The 20,849-nt window shown below is 36.9% G+C and overlaps 1 protein-coding gene across 4 annotated transcripts in view; it reads left to right on the forward strand.

The window, feature by feature from the left end:
• Rc3h2 (ring finger and CCCH-type domains 2) overlaps window positions 1-20,849 on the forward strand; it is a 95,816-nt gene that overhangs the window by 47,876 nt on the left and 27,091 nt on the right. For 2 of the 4 annotated variants that reach the window (XM_047524136.1, XM_047524135.1), the window contains exons 14-20: window positions 1,342-1,488; window positions 1,823-2,036; window positions 2,274-2,358; window positions 2,758-2,839; window positions 2,938-3,072; window positions 3,312-3,419; window positions 3,513-3,642. In XM_047524136.1, the coding sequence (XP_047380092.1) occupies window positions 1,342-1,488; window positions 1,823-2,036; window positions 2,274-2,358; window positions 2,758-2,839; window positions 2,938-3,072; window positions 3,312-3,419; window positions 3,513-3,642 (901 nt within the window). Of the gene's footprint in view, window positions 1-1,341; window positions 1,489-1,822; window positions 2,037-2,273; window positions 2,359-2,757; window positions 2,840-2,937; window positions 3,073-3,311; window positions 3,420-3,512; window positions 3,662-4,275; window positions 4,969-20,849 lie in introns of those variants that run through there. The other 2 variants (XM_047524137.1, XM_047524138.1) reach the window with 2 other exon arrangements.

Below are 20,849 nucleotides of genomic sequence, written 5' to 3' on the forward strand. Positions count from 1 at the left end.
CATTTTGAGTTTACTCCCCACTCCCAGAGATTCTGATATAAAATTATTTTCAAAATCTTCTCATTATGAAAAATTTTAAACATGCAAATTTAGAGATAGTGTAATGAACTCCATGTACCCATCACTACCCATCACCCAACTTCCACAGCTGTCAACTTAGCCACACTTGTTCCAGCTGGATTATTCTGAAGTTATCCTAGACATTTTTTTCACCCATAAATATTTCAATAAAGCATGCAGCTTTTAAACTAGACTCAAATTTGTCTCACCAAACTTACACTTCCTCAAAGCAGATAAAACATCTTGGGAACAGAGCAAGAGAGCTGCCCCTTGTCTAATAGAAAAATATGTTTTTGCTGGGCTCCATGGCACATCCCTATAATCCCAGTGGTTTGGGAGGCCGAAGCAGGAGGATCACAAGTTCAAAGTCAGCCTCAGCAATTTAGCAAGGCCCTAAGCAACTTAGCTAGACTCTGTCTCAAAATTTTTAAGAAGGAGTGGGGAGACTGAGGATGTGGCTCAGTGGTTAAGAGCAACTGGGTTTAATCCCCAGTACCAAAATAAAAAAGAAAAATATGTTTTCATTTTTTATGTACTGATTTAGGAGATAAGGTTTTTTTTCGAGATTCAGATCTGCTATCAGCTAGCAATATGATGTGGAAAAGTTATTTTAATGACTCTTACAACTTCAGTATTCTGGCTCCCTTAATATTCCTTACAGTCCCTTTAAAATTTATTCTCTAACTTTTCTAGGTCTGGAGCCACATTTGAATTCCTTCTGTTCTTTTTTTAGTACTATGTGGCTTATCAGTTATGTTCCCTTATTCACACATATTGTTTTTTTTCTCAAGAAAATTATAAACTCTTTAGGATAGGACTGTGATCTCTGTGCCTATTTATTTGTTTTCTTTTTCTTTTTAAATTTTTTTAGCACACCCTATACCATGTTAGCAACATATAATAAATATTTGGGGGCTGCAGTTATAGCTCATTGATAGAGCACTTGCTTGGCATATGCAAGGTACTGGGTTCAGTTCTCAGCACCTCATATAAATAAATAAAGTCCATTGATAACTAAAAAAAATATATTTTTAAATAAATATTTGTTGATCCATTTTTTTGATATCAGGAATTCCTTCTCGGAACTTAAAAGACAAAGTAAAAAGAGAAACTGCTGTTTTTTATTACATAAATACTATTTGTTGCTTACAGCTGGTTTTTATATTGGTTATTGAAAAGTACAATTGTTCATTTAATAGTTTTTTATATTAGTTACAACTTTGTAAATTTAAGTTTCATACTAATTATCTTCCTTTTTTCTCACCCCGCCTCCCCAATCAGTTCCCTGAGCCTGTGAGTGGTACAAAATTTGAAGAAGATCATCTTTCCCATTATTCTCCCTGGTCTTGTGGTACCATAGGCTCCTGTATAAATGCCATCGATTCAGAGCCGAAAGATGTAATTGCTAATTCAAATGCTGTGTTAATGGTATGATTTTGCTGAGGTGGGGCATTTGGGGGTGGGGAAGATAAAGCATGTTGACTCTAGTTTTAGAATGAATGATTTCATCTTCCTGTTGCTATATAGTTCTATAAGCATCAGGGTTATATTTAGGTAAGTCTGAAATAAATTGCATTTAATGTTTAAATTATGTGAACATAGTTCTCTGGTTTGATATAGTTGTTGAATTATCATTGAGATCTAGAGCCAGTGTTAAATTCACCAGAAAAAACTGATTACAGATCTTTTGATAATATCTACTTGTACTACTAATTCAAGTAATTGCCAGCAGTTCTTTATTGATATTCTTTGATTTATGCAGGACCTGGACAGTGGAGATGTTAAGAGAAGAGTGCATTTATTTGAAACTCAGAGAAGGACAAAAGAAGAAGATCCAATAATTCCCTTTAGTGATGGACCTATTATTTCAAAATGGGGTGCAATTTCCCGATCTTCCCGCACAGGTTACCATACTACAGATCCTGTCCAGGCTACTGCTTCCCAAGGAAGTGCAACTAAGCCCATCAGTGTATCAGGTAATTCATTTAACTAATATTTAGCCTTACATAGTTTAATCTCTGTGCTTTTATTTCCCGGTCTATGAGACCAATAACAGTTTCCTCCATTTAACAATCATAGTACCCTCAGATTTAAATGGTTTAACCAGGATCCTGTGGCTAGTAGGATAAAATACACATCATTTTTGAAAAGTATAATTCACATCTGTGCACTTTTCATTTTTCTAATCATTGTTTCTTTCTACCTTTCTATAGATTATGTCCCTTATGTCAATGCCGTGGATTCAAGGTGGAGTTCATATGGCAATGAGGCCACATCATCAGCACACTATATTGAACGGTAACATTACTCTTAATTCTTTAGGGTTCTCTACTGTCAGGTTTGTGTGCATCCTCAGAATATAAAACCTATCCCCAGTTGTTCATAAAATATGCTTAGCTAATTTGAATCATATAACAAATGTCTGAAAGAAAGTTTACATGGGGAATTTTGTTTTTTTGGTTGATGGACCTTTTATTTTATTCATTTATTTATATGTGGTGCTGAGGATCAAACCTAGAGCCTCACACATACTAGGCAAGTGCTCCACCACTGAGCCACAACTCCAGCCCCTACATTGGGAATTTTGACTGAAAGTTTGAGAGTTGGTCGGTTACATTAAGACATATTGTGGTAACTGTTGCTTTGATTGCTTCATTTATTTCACTTTTATTACAATAAACATATTTCTCTTTAAAGGGATAGATTCATTGTTACTGATTTATCTGGTCATAGAAAGCATTCCAGTACTGGAGACCTTTTGAGCATTGAACTTCAGCAGGTAGGCTCTGTGTAACTCAGCTTTGATTTTTAAGAACTAGAATGATGATTGAAAGCTATGGTTGGCAACTAAGTTTGTATTTCTCTCTTCTCATGTAGGCCAAGAGTAACTCATTACTTCTTCAGAGGGAGGCTAATGCTCTAGCCATGCAACAGAAGTGGAATTCCCTGGATGAAGGCCGTCACCTTACCTTAAATCTTCTAAGCAAGGAGATTGAACTGAGAAATGGAGAGGTAAAGAAACTGTACCTCTTAGCTTCATGCTGTTTGCTTCTCCTGCTGCTCATTGGCTTATACCATTACTTAATGCATTTTAGTGTTCCTTTTTCTAGTGGACTATTGATTACATTTAAAACTTATGTAAAAATGAGATTCTAGTCCTAGATATCCTGACTCATTCTTTAGTTAAATTATTTTAATTTAATTTAAAGGGAGACCCTGCAGTTAAAAATTAGTATTTTTCTTATTTACAGAGTGATTATACTGAAGATGCAGCAGATACTAAGCCTGATAGAGATATTGAGTTAGAGCTTTCAGCACTTGATACTGATGAACCTGATGGACAAAGTGAACAAATTGAAGTAAGTGCCAGTTACTTAGAAGGCTTTGTTCCATTGGAAATTGAAAAGCCTAAGAAACTTTGATTCCAAAGGATTAACACTTTGTTTTCCTAGGAAATCCTGGACATGCAACTTGGTATCAGTTCTCAAAATGATCAGTTGCTGAATGGAACTACAGTGGAAAATGGGCATCCAGTCCAACAGCACCAGAAGGAGCCACTAAAGCAGAAGAGACAGAGTTTAGGTGAAGATCATGTGATTCTGTGAGTGTTAGACAGAAAATTCATAAACAGTGGGCACAGGGCATGAATATAAAGAGAAGTAGCTACTGTATTAGTTTCATTTTTGCTTTATGAGAGAACTTTATATAATAGGGCAGTGATTCGATCAGTCTGGATTTTTAGGGAGAAAGGTAAATTTGGACTAACAAAGTGGTCCATTGTAGTAACATGAAACTTACTTTTTTTTTTGGCATAAAAGTTAGTTTGTGTGCCAGCATTAGGTTTGACCATACTTCTAAGCTACAGACTGGAGAATTAAAACTTAGATGAAGCGTTTCTTGTTTTTAAAATCATGTTAAGATTTTATTTGATACCATATTGCCATTTTGTATAATTTCTGCCCCAAATATTGGCTTAATCTTGAATATAACAGTTTGTATGGCTCTATACTAACCAATATTTTAATTTTTTATTGTAATTTTTGGAAAATGGAACTTTTTTATTGACTTCTGGTACTTTTTATTGATAAGAAGACATTTTTTTTTTCCTGGGGACTCTTGAAAGTTCAATTCAACTTTCATTAAGCCTGTATGGTTATTCTTAAAATTTTTTCACTTAAAGCTAATTTGTTTTCATTGTCATTTATTTTCTCTCAGGGAGGAGCAAAAAACAATTCTGCCGGTAACTTCTTGCTTTAACCAGCCACTTCCAGTGTCTATTAGCAATGCAAGTTGCCTCCCCATCACCACATCTGTCAGTGTTGGCAACCTCATTCTGAAAACTCATGTTATGTCCGAAGATAAAAACGACTTTTTAAAACCTGTTGCAAATGGGAAGATGGTTAACAGCTGAAAGGAGGTTCATCTTTCAAATTTGTGACCACACCATGGAAGCATTTACACTAGCTTTTTATATATATAATATATATTATATAATGTATATTTTTTTTAAAAAAAAGATATTACTGGGGGCATCCATTTCCTGTGGACTCTTTGATACTTCAAGCCCTCTTGCATTATTAGCATTATGAAAAAAAAAAAAAGAAAATTTACTTTACTAGGGTAATACGTTCACTTTCCAGAAGTGATTGGAATTTGGACAACATTTAACTTAAGCTTCAAGCAGCTTTTTATGAGTTTGTAGCAATCCGGTGCAGTAACTGAGCCATTTCCTATTTTAAATGGCTTCTATAGAAAATTAACAACTCAGTTATTAAACTAGCAGGATCCTACAATGATACATCTAGTGAAAGTAGACTTAATTAACTTATTTATTTCTATTTTATGTTTCACTGAGAGAAATTTCCATCTCATTCCAGCTGCTTTATTTATCTTTTTCATGGGACTTTGCATGAATTTTTTTCCTTTTTTTTTTTTTTTTTTTTTTTTTTTCCCTTTTTTTAATTTTGAAGAGTGGAGTTAGACGTTCTTACCATAGAATTTTACAGGGTTATATACTAGCTTTCTTTACTGCATTATATGTAGGAGTGTGGTGCAGTGCTTTTATCTGTAGCATTTAATTTTTTTTGATTTTCCATTTTTCAAGAATAGTTTCTGCTTTATTAATATTTACACACAGGCTACTTGTTGAAGTAATTAATTAAAAATATAACCAAGTGCCTAAGTCTTTCAGCTGATGTACTAGATATTAAATTCTCCTAAGTTATGCAGAATCGTTTTTACAATTTTGATAAATTATGCACTAATGTAATGGCAGTTTTTTAAAATGCAGATTTAAGCCTGTACATTATTGAATCTGATGACTTGGCAAAAGAATCAGGTGCTTTCAGCTTTCTTGAGAAAACCCTGTATGTAGTGTTTGCACTGACTAACAAGATGGTATTGCTGGGTTTAATTTAAAATAATTAATTTGGATGTTCATTGCATTATCTTGGTTAAATATTGTTTATTGTTACTTCATGTTGGGGTTTTAATTTTCCTTGTTTTCTGTTAGGTTGATAAGACTATGAACCATGTAATAGTAGAACATTGGCTAACATTTACCCATACTTAAAAACATGAATAATATCTGCCCTGCCATAATGTGACTGAAATTGTTTTGATTTGGCATCTGAAAGTATGCAGTATGTTCAACCAGTCGTGCCTCAGATTTGTGGGAGGTATTTTATTGAAACCTAAATTTCAGTCAACATTTGAAAACAAAAGCTGGGCATTCCTTCCTGGTGATCTTGCCTATAGTTTGTCTTTTTGTTTTTCCTCCATTTCTTTAAGATTAGTTTGACTTTTATTATTATTTTTTTTTTAATTAACTTCTGTGAAGTTGTTTACTCTGAAAATTGTACTGGAATATTTTAAGCCAAGCTGATCTTTCACCAGGTGTACTGTATGTAAGGGCTTTTCCTGCTAGCAAGATGCTTAAACAGGATCATGTTATTGGTCGTCTGAGCTATTTAGTTATTTTACAAAACCACAGCATTGTATCAGATAAGATTTTGATAAAAGTTTTGTGCACATTTCCAGGGGCGGGAGGGTTGACATTTCCCTGAAATTTCTTGATCAGAATGAGTAAATACTGGTGTTTGATACCTGTCTTAATGAACATGCTCATAAGGTGACTGATAAGTTGTAAATATACCTGAGAAACAAAGGGGTAGTTTTGATATTCTGGTGTCAGTATGGAAGATCTTACACATTTATTTAATACTCAAATGTATGAAGATGTTTGTAGCATAACAGCACAGTAGCCTTGACTTAATTTCCTTTGTTTAGTACTGTACCTTTTTGCCATGGCCAGTGCTCCCCATCCCTACAAAGACATTTTATTTATTTCACTCTGTAATCTGAAATGAATAGGAACAAGAGTTTTAAACCATGTTACATTAACTTATTTCTGACATTATAAATTAGCCTAGGATATTACAGGAACATGATTGTTATATAATTTATATCAGAACCTTTCTATAAATATGTGCTTATTACATTTTAAATGCTTCCAATGTACTTTATTTGCTGTTTGTAATTCCAAAAAGGATATGCAAACCAGTCTGTCTATTTCATGGATATTTAATAGTGAGATCTTCCATGTTGAAGGTAATGTATTTTTTTTTAAGATTTTAAAATTGCTATTTTGTTACAAAATAGAGACCTATTAACAGTTCGAGAGCTCCTTATGTGCCCTCAGGGAAAGAACCCTCTGTGCAACAGAACTACACAAAACATCTTCAGCACGTTCTGAGGGTGAATATATACTACATAAATTGATCTTGTGTATTTAACCTTATCTTTTTAATTTTAAAATTGAAATTTTAAAACTTGGTTGTGCTCTGCTGGAGGGGGTTGGGATAAACTGCTTAGGTGTTTGCCTACTTGTCCAGTAAATTACATTTGCATCAGTGTATGTATATACCTGCCACCTTACTGGTATGTCTCAGAACATTTATATTAAAATAATGCTTGTCTTGCAGCAGGTGATCCCATAAAACATAACTCCCTATTCTTAAAATGTTACTCTCTCACTAACAACATAGGAATTGTTTCTGTGTTGTGATTATTCTGCATTGCATCTTTCTGTATGGTGGCCACCTTTTGCCTTTCATGGTGGATTTTAATGTGAGTAAAGCCATTGGTTCTTTACCACTTTAGAAGAAAACAGCTCATCTGATCTTTCTTCAAAATGGTACCTACTGATGTCATAGAGGAAAATAGTACAATCAGACCTAGAATGTGACTTTGAGGACCAGGGTCATTTGACCCTTTTACCAACATGTAATGTACACGTATTTAGAATCAAAGACTACAGCGCATCAGGAGAGGAAATTTGTAATGCTGGTAACTAAACTGTTGCCATTCAGGAAAAAGCAGTCTGAGGTCTGGAAATCAGGAAATTGGTGGTTTCTTTCTTTTTTGTGATTTTCCTTTTTGAATTTTTAAGTCTCATTCCAAAATCCATGTGCCTCATTTAGATACCATGGATGTAGTATCAGTAATTCTTTTTTCTTTTTTTTTTTTTTTGTGTGGTCTCATTTCATTTTATGAATTCTGAGAAAGTTATATATGTATTTCTTCCCAGTTGATACCCAAGCAAATCAGATTCCCTTGCCTTTGCTGCAGTGACTTACTTTCAATGCCATGTGATGAGCCAGTGTCATATGTAAAGTTGTACATTGTAATTTTCAAGAGAAGGTAGTTCATTAGACCAGTGACACTGATTTTCCCCCTCTGTTGGCCTTTAATAAGAGAATAGCAAATGAAACCTCACATACTAAAACTGAAATTGTCACCAAGATTTCAAATCGGTGTTAAGTATATAAATCACATTCCAATTTTACCTACTGCCTTGAGAAAATTATAAAAATGCACAGCAGTTCATAGGAATTTTAAATTGGATCATTTAAATGTTTGAAAAAAATATTCTAAGAACCATCTACCTTGCTTTTGCATTTGGATGTTAAAGCCCATGTTGTCTTCTTAGCAGGGGTGGAATTTGTAACAGATTCAGTAAGTGATTTAAATTTTGAATCTGAATATTTCTTCCCTAGCTTCTTTGAGTCATTTTCTGAGCAGGCTGTCACCAGTATTGGTAACTGATCATTAAAGGGAAAAGTTGGATTGCAACTGTGTATTAGTTTCCTGGAAGAACTTCCTTTGTGTTTTAGTGAATGAAGAATGTTGATGGGATCACTTACTGTAACTCCTACATAAGGACCCCTTCTGCAAGCAGAACACAAATGAACATGCTCATGGAGTATTCCATTTTCTGGATAAATAAGTTTGCTAGTAACTCCTTTATACTAGCAGTTTCTTTGTATCCCTTTGCTGGCAAGGGAATATAAGGAGTCGAGACCACAGATTAGAACACCCCACATTTGAGATGAGACATATGTTTACTCCAAGAGCAGTTATTCCCCCAAGTCCGAAACTAGCAGTGTGAGTGTGTGTGTGTGTGTGTGTGTGTGTGTGGTGTTTGGGTTTTTTTCTTTTGTTTTGTTTTGTTTTGTTTTTAACATAAAATTTTAAAAATATCCCCAAACCAGTGGAAAACAGACACTGGCTGCACTTAGTACTGCCAAAAGCCAAGGTCATTTGCACATATTCCATCAACCTGTCAAGAATTAGGCCTCATTTTATAACCCAAGGCATGGAAGTGCATGCATTCTCTTAGCTGGGCAAACAATTATACTGTAGTTGTGATACAACACATGTGGCTTTTATTTGTACTGCACATATCCACTGTACAGCCACTTGGGAGTATCGTGGTTAGCTTGCAGCAACTGCTGTCTGCATTTATACTGTTTATTGCATATTCTTTTCCCTGGAAGTGAAAGAGAAATGTTTTTCTTGTTGCATTGATTACACTTTATAAATTTGCTTAGCCGGAAAGTTTGGGAAAAGAGGCCTGTTTGTCAATTGTACAACCGATTGTGAAGCTCTAGTGTGAATATTTTTACGTCTGTATTAGACATTTTCTTTGCAAATCTATTGTTCGATTGAAATGTAAATGAAATTAAAGATGGTGTACACCCATCATGTAAAAAGCAGGCACCATCTCTAAGATGGATTTAATGCTCATTTTTAAGGCATATACTCAGCTTCTATTTAAAACTATAATTTAAAATAATTCTGTACAATGAAATGGGGAATATATATGGGAATAAATTCTATTCCATTTATTTCAATTTGAATTTCCAAATTGTATTGTTTCCCTTTGTGCTATAGGAATAGGATTAAATGGGGGAAGGCTAGGATTTATAAGGCCTGTATATGGGGGGAGGGCAGAGATGGAACAATGAGGGTTGTGATGATAGTGAATAGCAAAGAGTGAATTCTGTGTGTTTTGCTGTAGCACTGAAGTGAAGAGATAATTAGCTTTGGCTGTTCACAAAATAGAGCATCATGATTTTCAGTGTTTGAGAGAAATTTGATGGAAAAGTTTGCAGTACTTGACATGTATTTGCATGCACAAAATAAAATTATTTGTCCACCTTAAAAGTTGTTTAGTGTCAATGTTAAGTTTGTGGTGTATTTTAATTGTCTCGATTTTCTTGGTTTTTTGGCTTAACAAAGCTACCAGAACACTCCTTAAGTGGCGATTTAAATGGTCACCTGCAGGGCTGGGAATATGGCTCAGTAGTAGAGCACTTGCCTAGTATACATGGGACCCTTGGTTTGATCCCTAGCATTGTAAAAAAATATATAAATAAATGGCCACTTACCTCATCCATGTGTTATTGGGAAGGATCTGAAATGAATGAATACACCCAAGGAGGTTGATATATTCCTCAGTTCTGTTCATCACTTCATTTAAATTAGAGCACTTTAAAAATTTTTCTTTAATGTTGATAGACCTTTATTTTATTCATTTATTTATATGTGATGTTGAGAATCAAATCCAGTGCCTCATGCATGCTAGGCAAGTGCTCTACCACTGAACCACAGCCCAGCCCTAAAATAGAGCACTTTTTAAGTGGAAGACAGAGATGTAGATAATACTGAGTTTGCAGTCAAGATAACAACTAATGCCCACAGAATGTGTCATAGAAGTATGAAGACAATTCTGTGGACCTCAGAATATGAACAGAGATAATGGCCTGAGTGAATCTGGACAGCATTTCTACTGGGCCTTGTGCGATTTTATTCATGTACTCATCTGATATATTTTAAGATCCTGTCTGTGCTGATCATATAGCTTATATAGGTGAATGAAACATAAGCCCTTCCTAAAATGAAGTTTTTAAAAATAGAAGCATGAGCTTTTTCTCCAGAAGCTCATAGAAAGACACATTTCCCAGGAAGCTTACAGAGCTGCATGAAAACTCAAAAGGAAAATGATTGGACTGGTGGCAGTTGTAAACCAGGGGTTTTTCTCTATGAGATGATTTCTGGAGATTTCAAAAGCTGAGTAACATTTCATCAAACAGACCTACTTTGCCTGTACAGCAACCCGTGTGATTTTAACAATAATCTTTCACTATCAATACTGTAATTCCTGTTTTATGCTTGTTAATAGATGTTACATAAATTGCCAAGATCCTATGACTAGAAGGTAGTGGAGAGTCATTTCTAATTCATGTCTGTCCTCTTTCTGTCTCCCAAAGAAGTGATTGTGGTTGGATCCTATTTTTGCCTAAGTGTTAATAGTGGAAGGGGTCTTTAAGGAATGGTAATTCACTGAGTAAGGATATAGCTAACTCTTAGAGCACTTAGTATGTTCCAGACAGTTCTGAGTGCTTTAGTATATTATAACTTAGGACCATTATTGTTACCTTTTGCACAGAAGAAAAATGAGGCAGAGACTTTGGAGAATTTGCCCGAAGTCACAAAGCTAGAAGATGGATAGGGACCTCTTTGAAGGACACTGACTACCATACTAAAAAGAGACTATGAGGGAGTTTTGGAAGTTAGATCATCTGAAGTTTGGGATTTTAGAAAGATCACTTGGGCAGTAGTGTAAAAGGTGAAGCCGGAGATAGAATAGCAGGGAGGCCAGGTCAACAATATAGGCAAGAAGGGATGGAGGAAAGGAGGTGGAATTGGAAAGTAGGACAGAACAATTGACAGGATTTGCTGTATAGAAAACGTATTAGACATCTACGTGTTAGAGATTAAAACTGGCTTCAAATCACAGGCCCCATTGCCGAGAACAGGTAAGTTGTCAGATGTAATCTTATACAAACCCTTGAGATCAGGAAGAAAGGAAGAGCCGTGAATATATGTGATCCAAGCAGAGGAGGAGAAAATGAAGAAAACAAAATTCCAAAAAGATTTTATTTATAGTTAATAGCTATTAAAATAACTGTGATGTGGCTTGCAAAGTATCTCAGATACCGATGGGATAGTTTCATAACTAGACCTCTCACTTTATTCAGATCTTTACCCAAAAGTCAGTCTCAGAATCAGGTGGAGAGTAATGGAAATTGCAATTTAAAATAGATATTTAAGCCCAAGAAACTGGAGATCAACTGAAGTATTTAAAATTTTATATTTTGAAATAATACAGATTCACAGGAAGTTGTGAAAAGTGTAGTGAAGATCATTTGATCGTTTTTTCTGATGGTAGGAAACTACATCTGTTTAATCCATAGACCTTATTCAGATTGCAGCAGCTTCACATGTACTTGGGCACACATTCACGCATTTTGTGTGTGTGTTTTTATGCAACTTTCTCACGTGTAGGTTTGTGGAACCACTATTACTATCAAGATAAGGAAACTGTTTTCTTTCATCAGTGATCCTTCGTTTTACCCCTTTGTGTTCATGTCTTTCTCCCTTACTTCCAATCCCATCCCTAAACACTGGCACACTAATCTCTTCTCCATCTCACAATTCTGTCATTTTGAGAATGCTATATAAATGAAATACTGTGTATGGGCTTTTGAGATTGGCTTCCCCCCAAATCAGTACCATTTCCTTGATATCCATCCAAATATTTGCTTGTATTAGTTTGTTACTTATACTGCTTAATATTCCCTGCTATGGATATGCCGTGATTTGTTTAAACATTCACACATGAAGGGCATTCAAGTTTTTGGCTATTACCAATAAAGCTGCTATGAGAGTGTACATATTTTTGTGTTGATACAATTTTTATTTCTGAAAAAAATTAGCAAATGGGTGTACTTTGCCTTTGAAGGAAATCAATAATTTAGACTAGAAGGTCTTAACTTAGAAATGAACAAATTCCTTCAAAACACAATTTACAAAATGGATACAAGATAAAATTGAAGCTGGACTTGGTGGCACAATTCCAATGACTCGGGAGGCTGAAGCAAAAGGATTGAAAGTTCGAGGTGAACTTCAGCAATTTAGTGGGGTGCTGTCTCAAAATTATTATGAAAAATAATAATGGTTGGGGATGTGACTCAGTGGTTAAGCACCTCTGGGATCAATCCCCACTACCAAAAAGATAAAAAGATGATAGTAAAATTATAATTACCTTTGAATTAGTTACCTATGGTTACATAAATTGCCTCCTGCACTTGGTGATTGAATAGCACTTATCTTGTAGTTTCTATAGGTCAGGAATCTGAATGTGACTAAAATGGATATTCTGCTTTCGGATCTCTCATGGGCTATAATGTAGGTGTTGGCTGGCACTACAGTCATGTCCTGTCTCAACTAGGGAAAGGTGAGTGCTGGTAGGATTCTGTTCAAATGAGGACCTCGGTTTTGCACTGGCTGTTGGCTAAGGCTGCTCTCAGTTCCTTGCTATGTAAGCCTCTCTACAAGGATCTCACAACATGAGATTGGCTCATCCAAGTGGCCTGAAAAAGGGAGGAAATCAGTGTTACAACCTAATTTTGGAAGCAGCATCTCATCACTTTTGTGGTATTCGAATCCTTAAAAAAGCAAGTCACTGGGACTGAGGTTGTGCCTCAGTGGTAGAACATTTGCCTAGCATGTCTGAGGCACTGGGTTCAATTCTCAGCCTCGCATATAAATAAATGAATAAAATAAAGGTCTATCAACATCTAAGAAAAAAAAAAGGCAAGTCACTAAGTCAAGTTCACACTCAAGGTGGTGGGGGTGGATTATACAAGGGCTTGAATCCCACGAGGCAGGGATCTTTGAGAGCTTATCAGTTTGTGTTGAGTCAGAAGATAGGAGCCATGCAGTGGGTTATATGGGAGAAAGTTAAGAGAATTATTACACTCTAATAAATGAGTGAAGATAAAAGGAAATTCTACGTAGCACCTTGTGGCTTAGGACAAACTTGGAAAAGGGATCCTACTACTCCCAAGTCTGGGGTTCTAACTTCAATTGGAAAAATAAGTTCATCCTACTGGACAGGAGAGTTTTGCTGACTGGCCCAGTCCCAAGGTAGTGACAGCAGAAAAGCTACTCTCCTGGCCACAGGTAAAGTGCACAACCTGTGGAAGGATTGGCACCAGTACAGGCAGGAGGCCTTTAGAAGCTGGGGGGTTTCAGATTTCAGGGCACAGATTTCCATGTTGAGAGAGACGGGGAAATTATTGCCAGGTCAGACTGAGGTTGCAGTGACACCAGTGGATTACGTGAGCTGGATGCATGCGTGGCTAGGGAAGGGGATGTCTTTATACCCACATCACTGGCCTACCATGTAGCTGTAGGCAAAAAGGAAGAGAACCCTCCTCCTGCAGTGCTCCCCCAATGCCCTGAGAAAATTTGTCACTGTGGTCACTGCAAAGGAGAGATCCTTCAGTGAATTCTGTGCACTATTGCAGAGCATAGATTGAAGGGTGAATTGGGAACAGGAAGTTAATAAAATCATCAGCACTGGAGCCATTTTAGAAGCTACCTACGATAACTGGTGTCTGCTAAAGAAATTGAGTTCAACAGCTAAACCTTAGGCTGACTTCCCATAGCTATGGAAGTGACTTCCCTGGTCACCAAGGCAGTGCATGCATGTTGGGGTTACCTTCACCTTTTCTATAAATTGTACCAAAACACCCACTTATGTTCTTTAATTTGTACCATTCCTTCAAATAAAGAAATTTGGTACCACCCCCAAAAAAAAAAAGAAAGAAAGAAATTGAGTTCAGATGGGCATGGTGGCACATGCCTGTAATCCTAGCAACTTAGGCTGAGGCAGAAGGTTCCCAAATTCCAGGCCAGCCTCAGCAACTTAGTGAGACCCTGTCTCAAAATTTAAAAATAAAATGGACTGTGGATGTAGCTCAGTAGTGGAACACTCTGAGTTCAATCCCCAATACTGCAAAAGAAAAAAAAGAAATTGAGTTCATTATGGAAAACTTTTACAAACACACACACACCAAAAAACAAAAACAAAAAACTCCCACATGATTTCACAGATAAATTCTTTTTTTTTTTTTTTGGGGGGGGGTACCAGGGATTGAACCCAGGACACTTAACCACTAAGCCACATCCCCAGCCTTTTTTTTATTGTATTTTTTAAGTTTTGAGACAGGGTCTCTCTAAATCCTTGGGGCCTTGCTAAATTGATGAAGTTGGTCTCAAACTTGTAATCCTCCTGCTTCAGCCTCCTGAGTCACTGGGATTACAGGTGTGCGCCAGTGCACACAGCTCATAGGTGAATTCTATTAAACATTTAAGGAGAAATAATGCCAATTTTACCAAAGCCATTTCAGAAAGTGGAAGAGGATGGAACTTCCAACTAGTTTTATTAGGCTAACCTGACACCAAAACCAGACAATATTACAAAGAAAATTTTGGATTAGTATTCCTCATGAACAAAGATGTAAAAATCATTAATATGTTATATAATAAGCACTTTAATATATAACAATCATCCACAGACATATATGATACATATGTATTATACACACACACAAACATGAAGTATAATGCAAGTCTCAGGATACAAAGTTGGTTTAGAATTTGAAAAATCTGTGAGACCTTGTCTCAAAATAAAAAATAAAAAGGACTGAGGATGTAGTTCAGAGGTAAAGCACTCCTGGGTTCAATCCCTAGTCCCTCCCCCTGCCCCCCCCCAAAAAAAAAAAACAGTTAAAAAGACATTTAGAGCTGGGTGCAGTGGTGCATGCCTGTAATCCCAGTGGCTCAGGAGGCTGAAACAGGAGGATCACAAGTTCAAAACCAGTCTCAGCAATTTAGTGAGGTCCTGAGCAACCCTGTCTCTAAATAAAATATATATTTTTTTAAAAAGGGGTTGGGAATGTGGCTCAGTGGTTAAGCGCCCCTGGGATCAATCTCTGGTACCAATAAATAAATAAATAATAGTCAATTGATTAATAACCTTAGTTATATCTTCTCTTTTGCCCGGTAAGATAACATGTACAGTGGGTTATCTCATCATGTAACTGTGAAAGGTCCAGTTCTGCCGCTGCCCATTTAAGCTAATAACTTGAGAGACAGAGAAAAAAGTTTGATTGCTAATAAGCCAGCAAATTGGAAGACAGACCCAAATTCCATCTTGCCAGGTGCAAAGTTTATATGGTGTTTCCAATTTTAGCCATTGCCAGGCGGGCACTACAGTGGTATTGATGCAGTAATCAATTCTCTTGACATAGTTTTGATGTTGTCCACAGGTCACCAGCATTCCAGACATTCCTTGTTCCTGTAAACCTAAAGAAAGATAGATTACTAATTAGGAGTTTGTATGACTGGTATTGCTCTTTGATATTTTCCTTCATTCTTCTTTTCAAGGAAGGTTGACTTTATTGGTTAATTATTTGGGGAGTAAGACAAGGAAGAGTGAGGCAAAACAGAAACCATGAAAAACAAACTCTTAGTGCTAGGAGTGAATTAACCCAACTGTCGGCTTCAATCATATTCACAGTCCCAGGAATCTTCTTGGGTACCATAATTATGCCTGATCACATCAGAAAGTTAAGGTTTCAGAGCAACCACTTGCCCAAAAATCTCAGGAGAGACAATCACCTATAGGGAGAGATGAAACTTGAGCATTCTCTCACCTGAGTTTTAAGGAACCAGAAAGAATAGTTAAGAATTCAGCTAGAACAGTTGACAACTTGGTGAAGGTCAAGTGCAGGCTAGCAAGGCAGGGTCAAGTTCCTGGGAGCTGAAGAAATTAAGAATGGGGAAGGGGATCTCTGTGCACCTTTGAAGGCCCTTTCTTTCTTTGCAGAAACCCCACCAACTATTCAGAGAAATGATGAGAAAGGAGTCTAAGAAATACTGTGTGGGGCTGGGGATGTAGCTCAGTTGGTAGAGTGCTTGCCTTGCATGCACAAGGCCCTGGGTTCAATCCCCAGCACCACAAAAAAATTAAATTAAATTAAAAATACTGTGGTGCTGACCTGGGGAAGTGGGAACAGTATTTGTATAGAAGGGGCAAGAAACTACCTAGATCCAGTCAGGCACAGTGGTGCATGCCTGTAATCCCAGCAGCTCAGGAAGCTGAGACAGGAGGATTGAAAGCTTGAAGTGAGCCTCCATAATTTAGCGAGGCCCTAAGCAACTTAACAAGACCCTATCTCAAAATAACAAATAAAAAGGACTGGGAATATGGCTCAGTGATTAAGCATTCCTGGGTTCAATCCTCAGTACTATAAAAAGAAAAAAAGAAATACCTTGGTCCATCTCCTTTTATTCAACTAAAAAACAAAAGCTTTGATTTTGGAGTGGGAGGAAAATGCTTTTAGGGATGAAAACTCCTTGCTGCTGGGAGCAAGGAAAAGAGTTAAAAACAATAACCAACAAAAAAGAACAAAACAAAAACCTACTCCTGGGGTAGGGGCAAGATTTTGCAGTGGGGCCATAACTACAGTAGAAGAGAGACAGGAAAACCCTTAGGGCTGCAGGTCTAAAACTCATAGACACAATACATGGCTAAGATTAAACTTTAATCAGAGAACAACAGAGAATATATCCCATCACCACCACCCAATACCAAATGAACAAGTTTAGAATAGCAAGTAACAGCAGAATACATTGCCTAGAAAATACGGGCAGTTTCTCCTCCTCCCCATCTCTCTCCCCTCCCCCTTTTCCCTCTCATCCTTCTCTTCCTCCTTTCCTCCTTTTCCCTTTCCCCCTCCTTCCCTTTCTCCTTCTCTTCTCTCCTTTCCCCTCTCCCTGTCTTTCTCCCCCTACTGTTATGGGGTGCAACTTAAGAACAGACTGATCACCACTGAGAAGTCCAAATTTGAGAGTCTTTATTAAGCCAGCTGGCTGACTGTCTCACACAATGCCCCAAAAAATGGCTATTGGGAGAACAGCCCTGACCACAGGGTTGTAGGGGTTCTTATACCAAAAATCGCATCAATCATAAGTGTCTGTTGCTATGATTCAAAATTACAAACTAACATCATGAAATCAACAACAGGGGGAAGTGGGTCAAAATGACCCTTACCTAAGTACAAACTAAAGAATGTTTGCTAACATCCACACAGTTACCGTTTACATGGTACATTGGTTAAGAGCAATAGAGGTCAAAAGAGAGCAATTTTTACTACATAGGTATTGCCATTGTATATTATTAAACATGTCACGCTAAGTAACTGATGATGGGTACAGAGGCAGGGTGTTCCCATGGGAGAAGCTTATTTCCTACAAAACATGGGGTCTCAGAGCAAAATGGAGTCTGTTTAGTCATTTCCCTTAGAGTCTGGCCTAGAGCATTCTCATGGAGCCAGATCTGTCAGTCCATCACATTCCCCACTGGTTTTATGTACATAATCAAATCATTGATTCATTAGTAGTGCATAGGTGATTGTAGTGAGTGTGCAACCCCATTAGCTTAACAGACTGGATTCTATCTCTAACATATTTAGGCGAACAGTTTATCATGTATGGCCCGATTGAAAGTCTCAACATAACTAGAATGAGAGGTCCCACCATTGTGGTTATTAGAGTAGTTAACAAGGGGGACCAAGAGAACAGATTTTGATACCAATTTTTCTCAGGTTTTTAGCTTTTTTTTTTTTTTACCTTTTTGAGCCTTTTTTTAAAATCAAAGATAAACTATCATGAATGACACCTGAGAGGTTAGTATAGAAACAATAGGTCTCTCCTAAGGCCACACATAATTTTTTTATTTTAAAAATAACAAATTTGATCCTCTTTTGCTTTGTAAAACTACCTCAGCAGTTGAATCAAGGGAATTTTTTAAGTGACTTACAGAGTTTTCTAACTCACTTAAGTTCAAATCTATTTGTCTACTCAAAGTTTTGAAATTCTGGTTTCCAGTAATCAGGGCAGTGGTTCCTACAGCTGTGGAGCCCATTATACCTATTTTCACTAGGAGGGGAACTAAGACAGGGGCCACTTGTTTAGATATTAGCCCCATATGTTCCTTTCATCCCTCCCCATCATAATAATATACAGAATTTAGCCCTTTTGGCAGTCAAAAAGTTGAACAGTTAAGCACAGAGTTATTTCTGATGTAGTCCAAGCAAGAGAAAAAACACGATTAACATTTTTTCAGTCTTATCTTTAGATGGTGGTTGGGGTCTCTGAGGGCTGTCCATTTTTCTGTTGTTTTGACTCACATGTGATGAGCCCATGTTGTGAGTAAGGTCTCTTCCATTTCAGCCAGGTGTTAGTCCTTTCTGGAACAATTTGATGTAGACATAGTCTTCTGACTGATATGGGTGTTGGAAATCAGTGGTCTCTTGGGGCTGGTTCTCTCATAATTTGAACTTGTTAGACTTAACAACAGGTTAGAACAGGAGCAGGTTCTTGGTAAGGGTGGAGGAAGGGCTCCGAAAGCATTAAACTTTTAATCTCTCAGAGGTTATTTGCCTCCAACTTTCTGGACCCAAACTGGCTCTTATTTTTGTGATTTAACCCAATTTACCTATCTATATTGACTGTCTTTTAAAATTTTTATTATTACCCCTTTAATTTTAGGTACTTTTTACTGCTGTAAGGAAAAAGAGCAATGACCGCTCTTGCTGCTTCGAGCTGAGAGGGGGCGATGTGGGGTGGGGCAAGCAGTAAAAAGTTCCTTTCTAGGGGTAAAAGTCTTGTTCTATGAAAGAAACAAACAAAAAAAAAAAACCATGAGTACAAAATAAATAGCATCTGGAACATGTCAATGAATATTATGAAGCTGATAGAAATTAATAATCTCTTACCAGGAGGTGGAGGAGCTGAGACGTTGTTTACATAAAATGGCCTAACAAAGTCTAACAAGGCTGGAGAGGATAAGGCCTTAATTGTAAATCTTAACACTGTTGGAGTTATCAGGAATGTAAACACAACATTTAGTTAAGTTACTTACTGTCATCTGATTTTTTGTAAAATAGCTTTTTATTGGCATGATCTCTTTGTTTAGTAGAGATCCCTTTATTTTTGTTACTCAGGGCTAGAGAATCATACTAATAAACATTGATTAAGTCTGCCTGTACTGGAGGTTAGGATGATCTGTAGGCCTTAAACTGACTAAAAACTTATAACTCTAACAGTTTCTCTTGATAGTTATCAGGCATTTTTGTCTAAGAATCTTTTTTGTTACCTCTAGTCTTACTTATTTGGGGGAGGGTCTACCACAAGTGTACATCTCAAGTTACATTAAAATAACTATTGTTTAGTTTTTTAAAAAAAATGTCCAGGAATGACATTGTTTTAGTTGTAACTGTTTTTGCTAGGTGTTTAAAATCAAGCTGGTCAAATTGACCTTGTTCCTATCTGCTGTTAAGAGTCAACTGAGTTCCCACAGAGGTTACTCTTGGGGAGCTTGAGAGCAGCTTCTTAGCTCCTTTAGTGCCATTCGCCTGGTCGGGTCTCCTTGATGAGGTGGCTTCCTTTGGAAGCATTAGGGATGTCTCCCTTTTCCAAGGATATCCTCCTCTGCAGCAGGTGCACTGATCAGCTTCTCATCCTCTAATGGTCTCATCAATCTCCCTGATCAGAAGGTCGTGTGGCCCAGAGTGGCAAAGCTCCTTAGAGAAGTTCTCTTGTTCCCTGGGTTTAGACTGACTCTGAGGGCAAGAGCCAAATATTGATTCTCTTGACCCCTTTATTTTAGAGATTCTGTTCATGATTTTTTACCATCTTCTCTGTTTGGGCAACTTTATTTTCAAGATTAAATATTTTGTCTTCATTGTCTGAGGTTCTGCCTTCCAAGTGGTCTAGTCTTTTGGTGATGCTTTCTATTGAGTTTTTTATTTGGTTTATTGTTTCCTTCATTTCAAGGATTTCCATTTGGGTTTTTTTTTTTTTTTTTTTTTTGAGAATCTCTCTTTGTTGAAATGATCTTTTGCTTCCTGCAGTTGCTCTTTCAGCTTATTGGTATTATCATTCATTGCCTGCATTTGCTCTCTTATCTCATCCTTTGCTTTGCAAATCATCTTAATCATGTATAATCTGAAGTCCTTTTCTGACATTTCTTCTAACATACTGTCATTGGATTCTATTAATATAGAATCTAGATTTGATTGGATCATTTTCTTCCCTTGTTTTTTCATGTTGTTCATGTATCTTCCCCTCTAGCAGTGCAGATCTGGGGTATTGCAGATTTCCCCCTATAGGCTTATAGTGGCCCTATAGGTTTCCAAAACCTTTTCTTTAAGGGGAGATCAATATTAGCAGTGCCCAATTCAGACACTATGCAATCCTAGTCCAAATAGCCCCTATGAGGACAATAACAAAATTGTCATAATAAACAGAATGAGTTCAAATATTATCTTCAGTAAAACAAACAGATTTGCAATAAGGTCTGCAGTTTCTAGTGGAGGACAAAGAGGATGCAGAGGGATATAGAATGTGGCTGTTAATGGGATAAGAAAAGAATATACAGAAGTTCTAGATAATAGAAAGGTGAGAGTGTAATCAAAAGAAATGGATGTTAGCATGCAAAAAAGGGAGAAAGAGACTCTGAGGGAACA

This window comes from Sciurus carolinensis, chromosome 14 (genome assembly GCF_902686445.1).
Source record: "Sciurus carolinensis chromosome 14, mSciCar1.2, whole genome shotgun sequence".
Classification (NCBI taxonomy): Eukaryota; Metazoa; Chordata; class Mammalia; order Rodentia; family Sciuridae; genus Sciurus; species Sciurus carolinensis.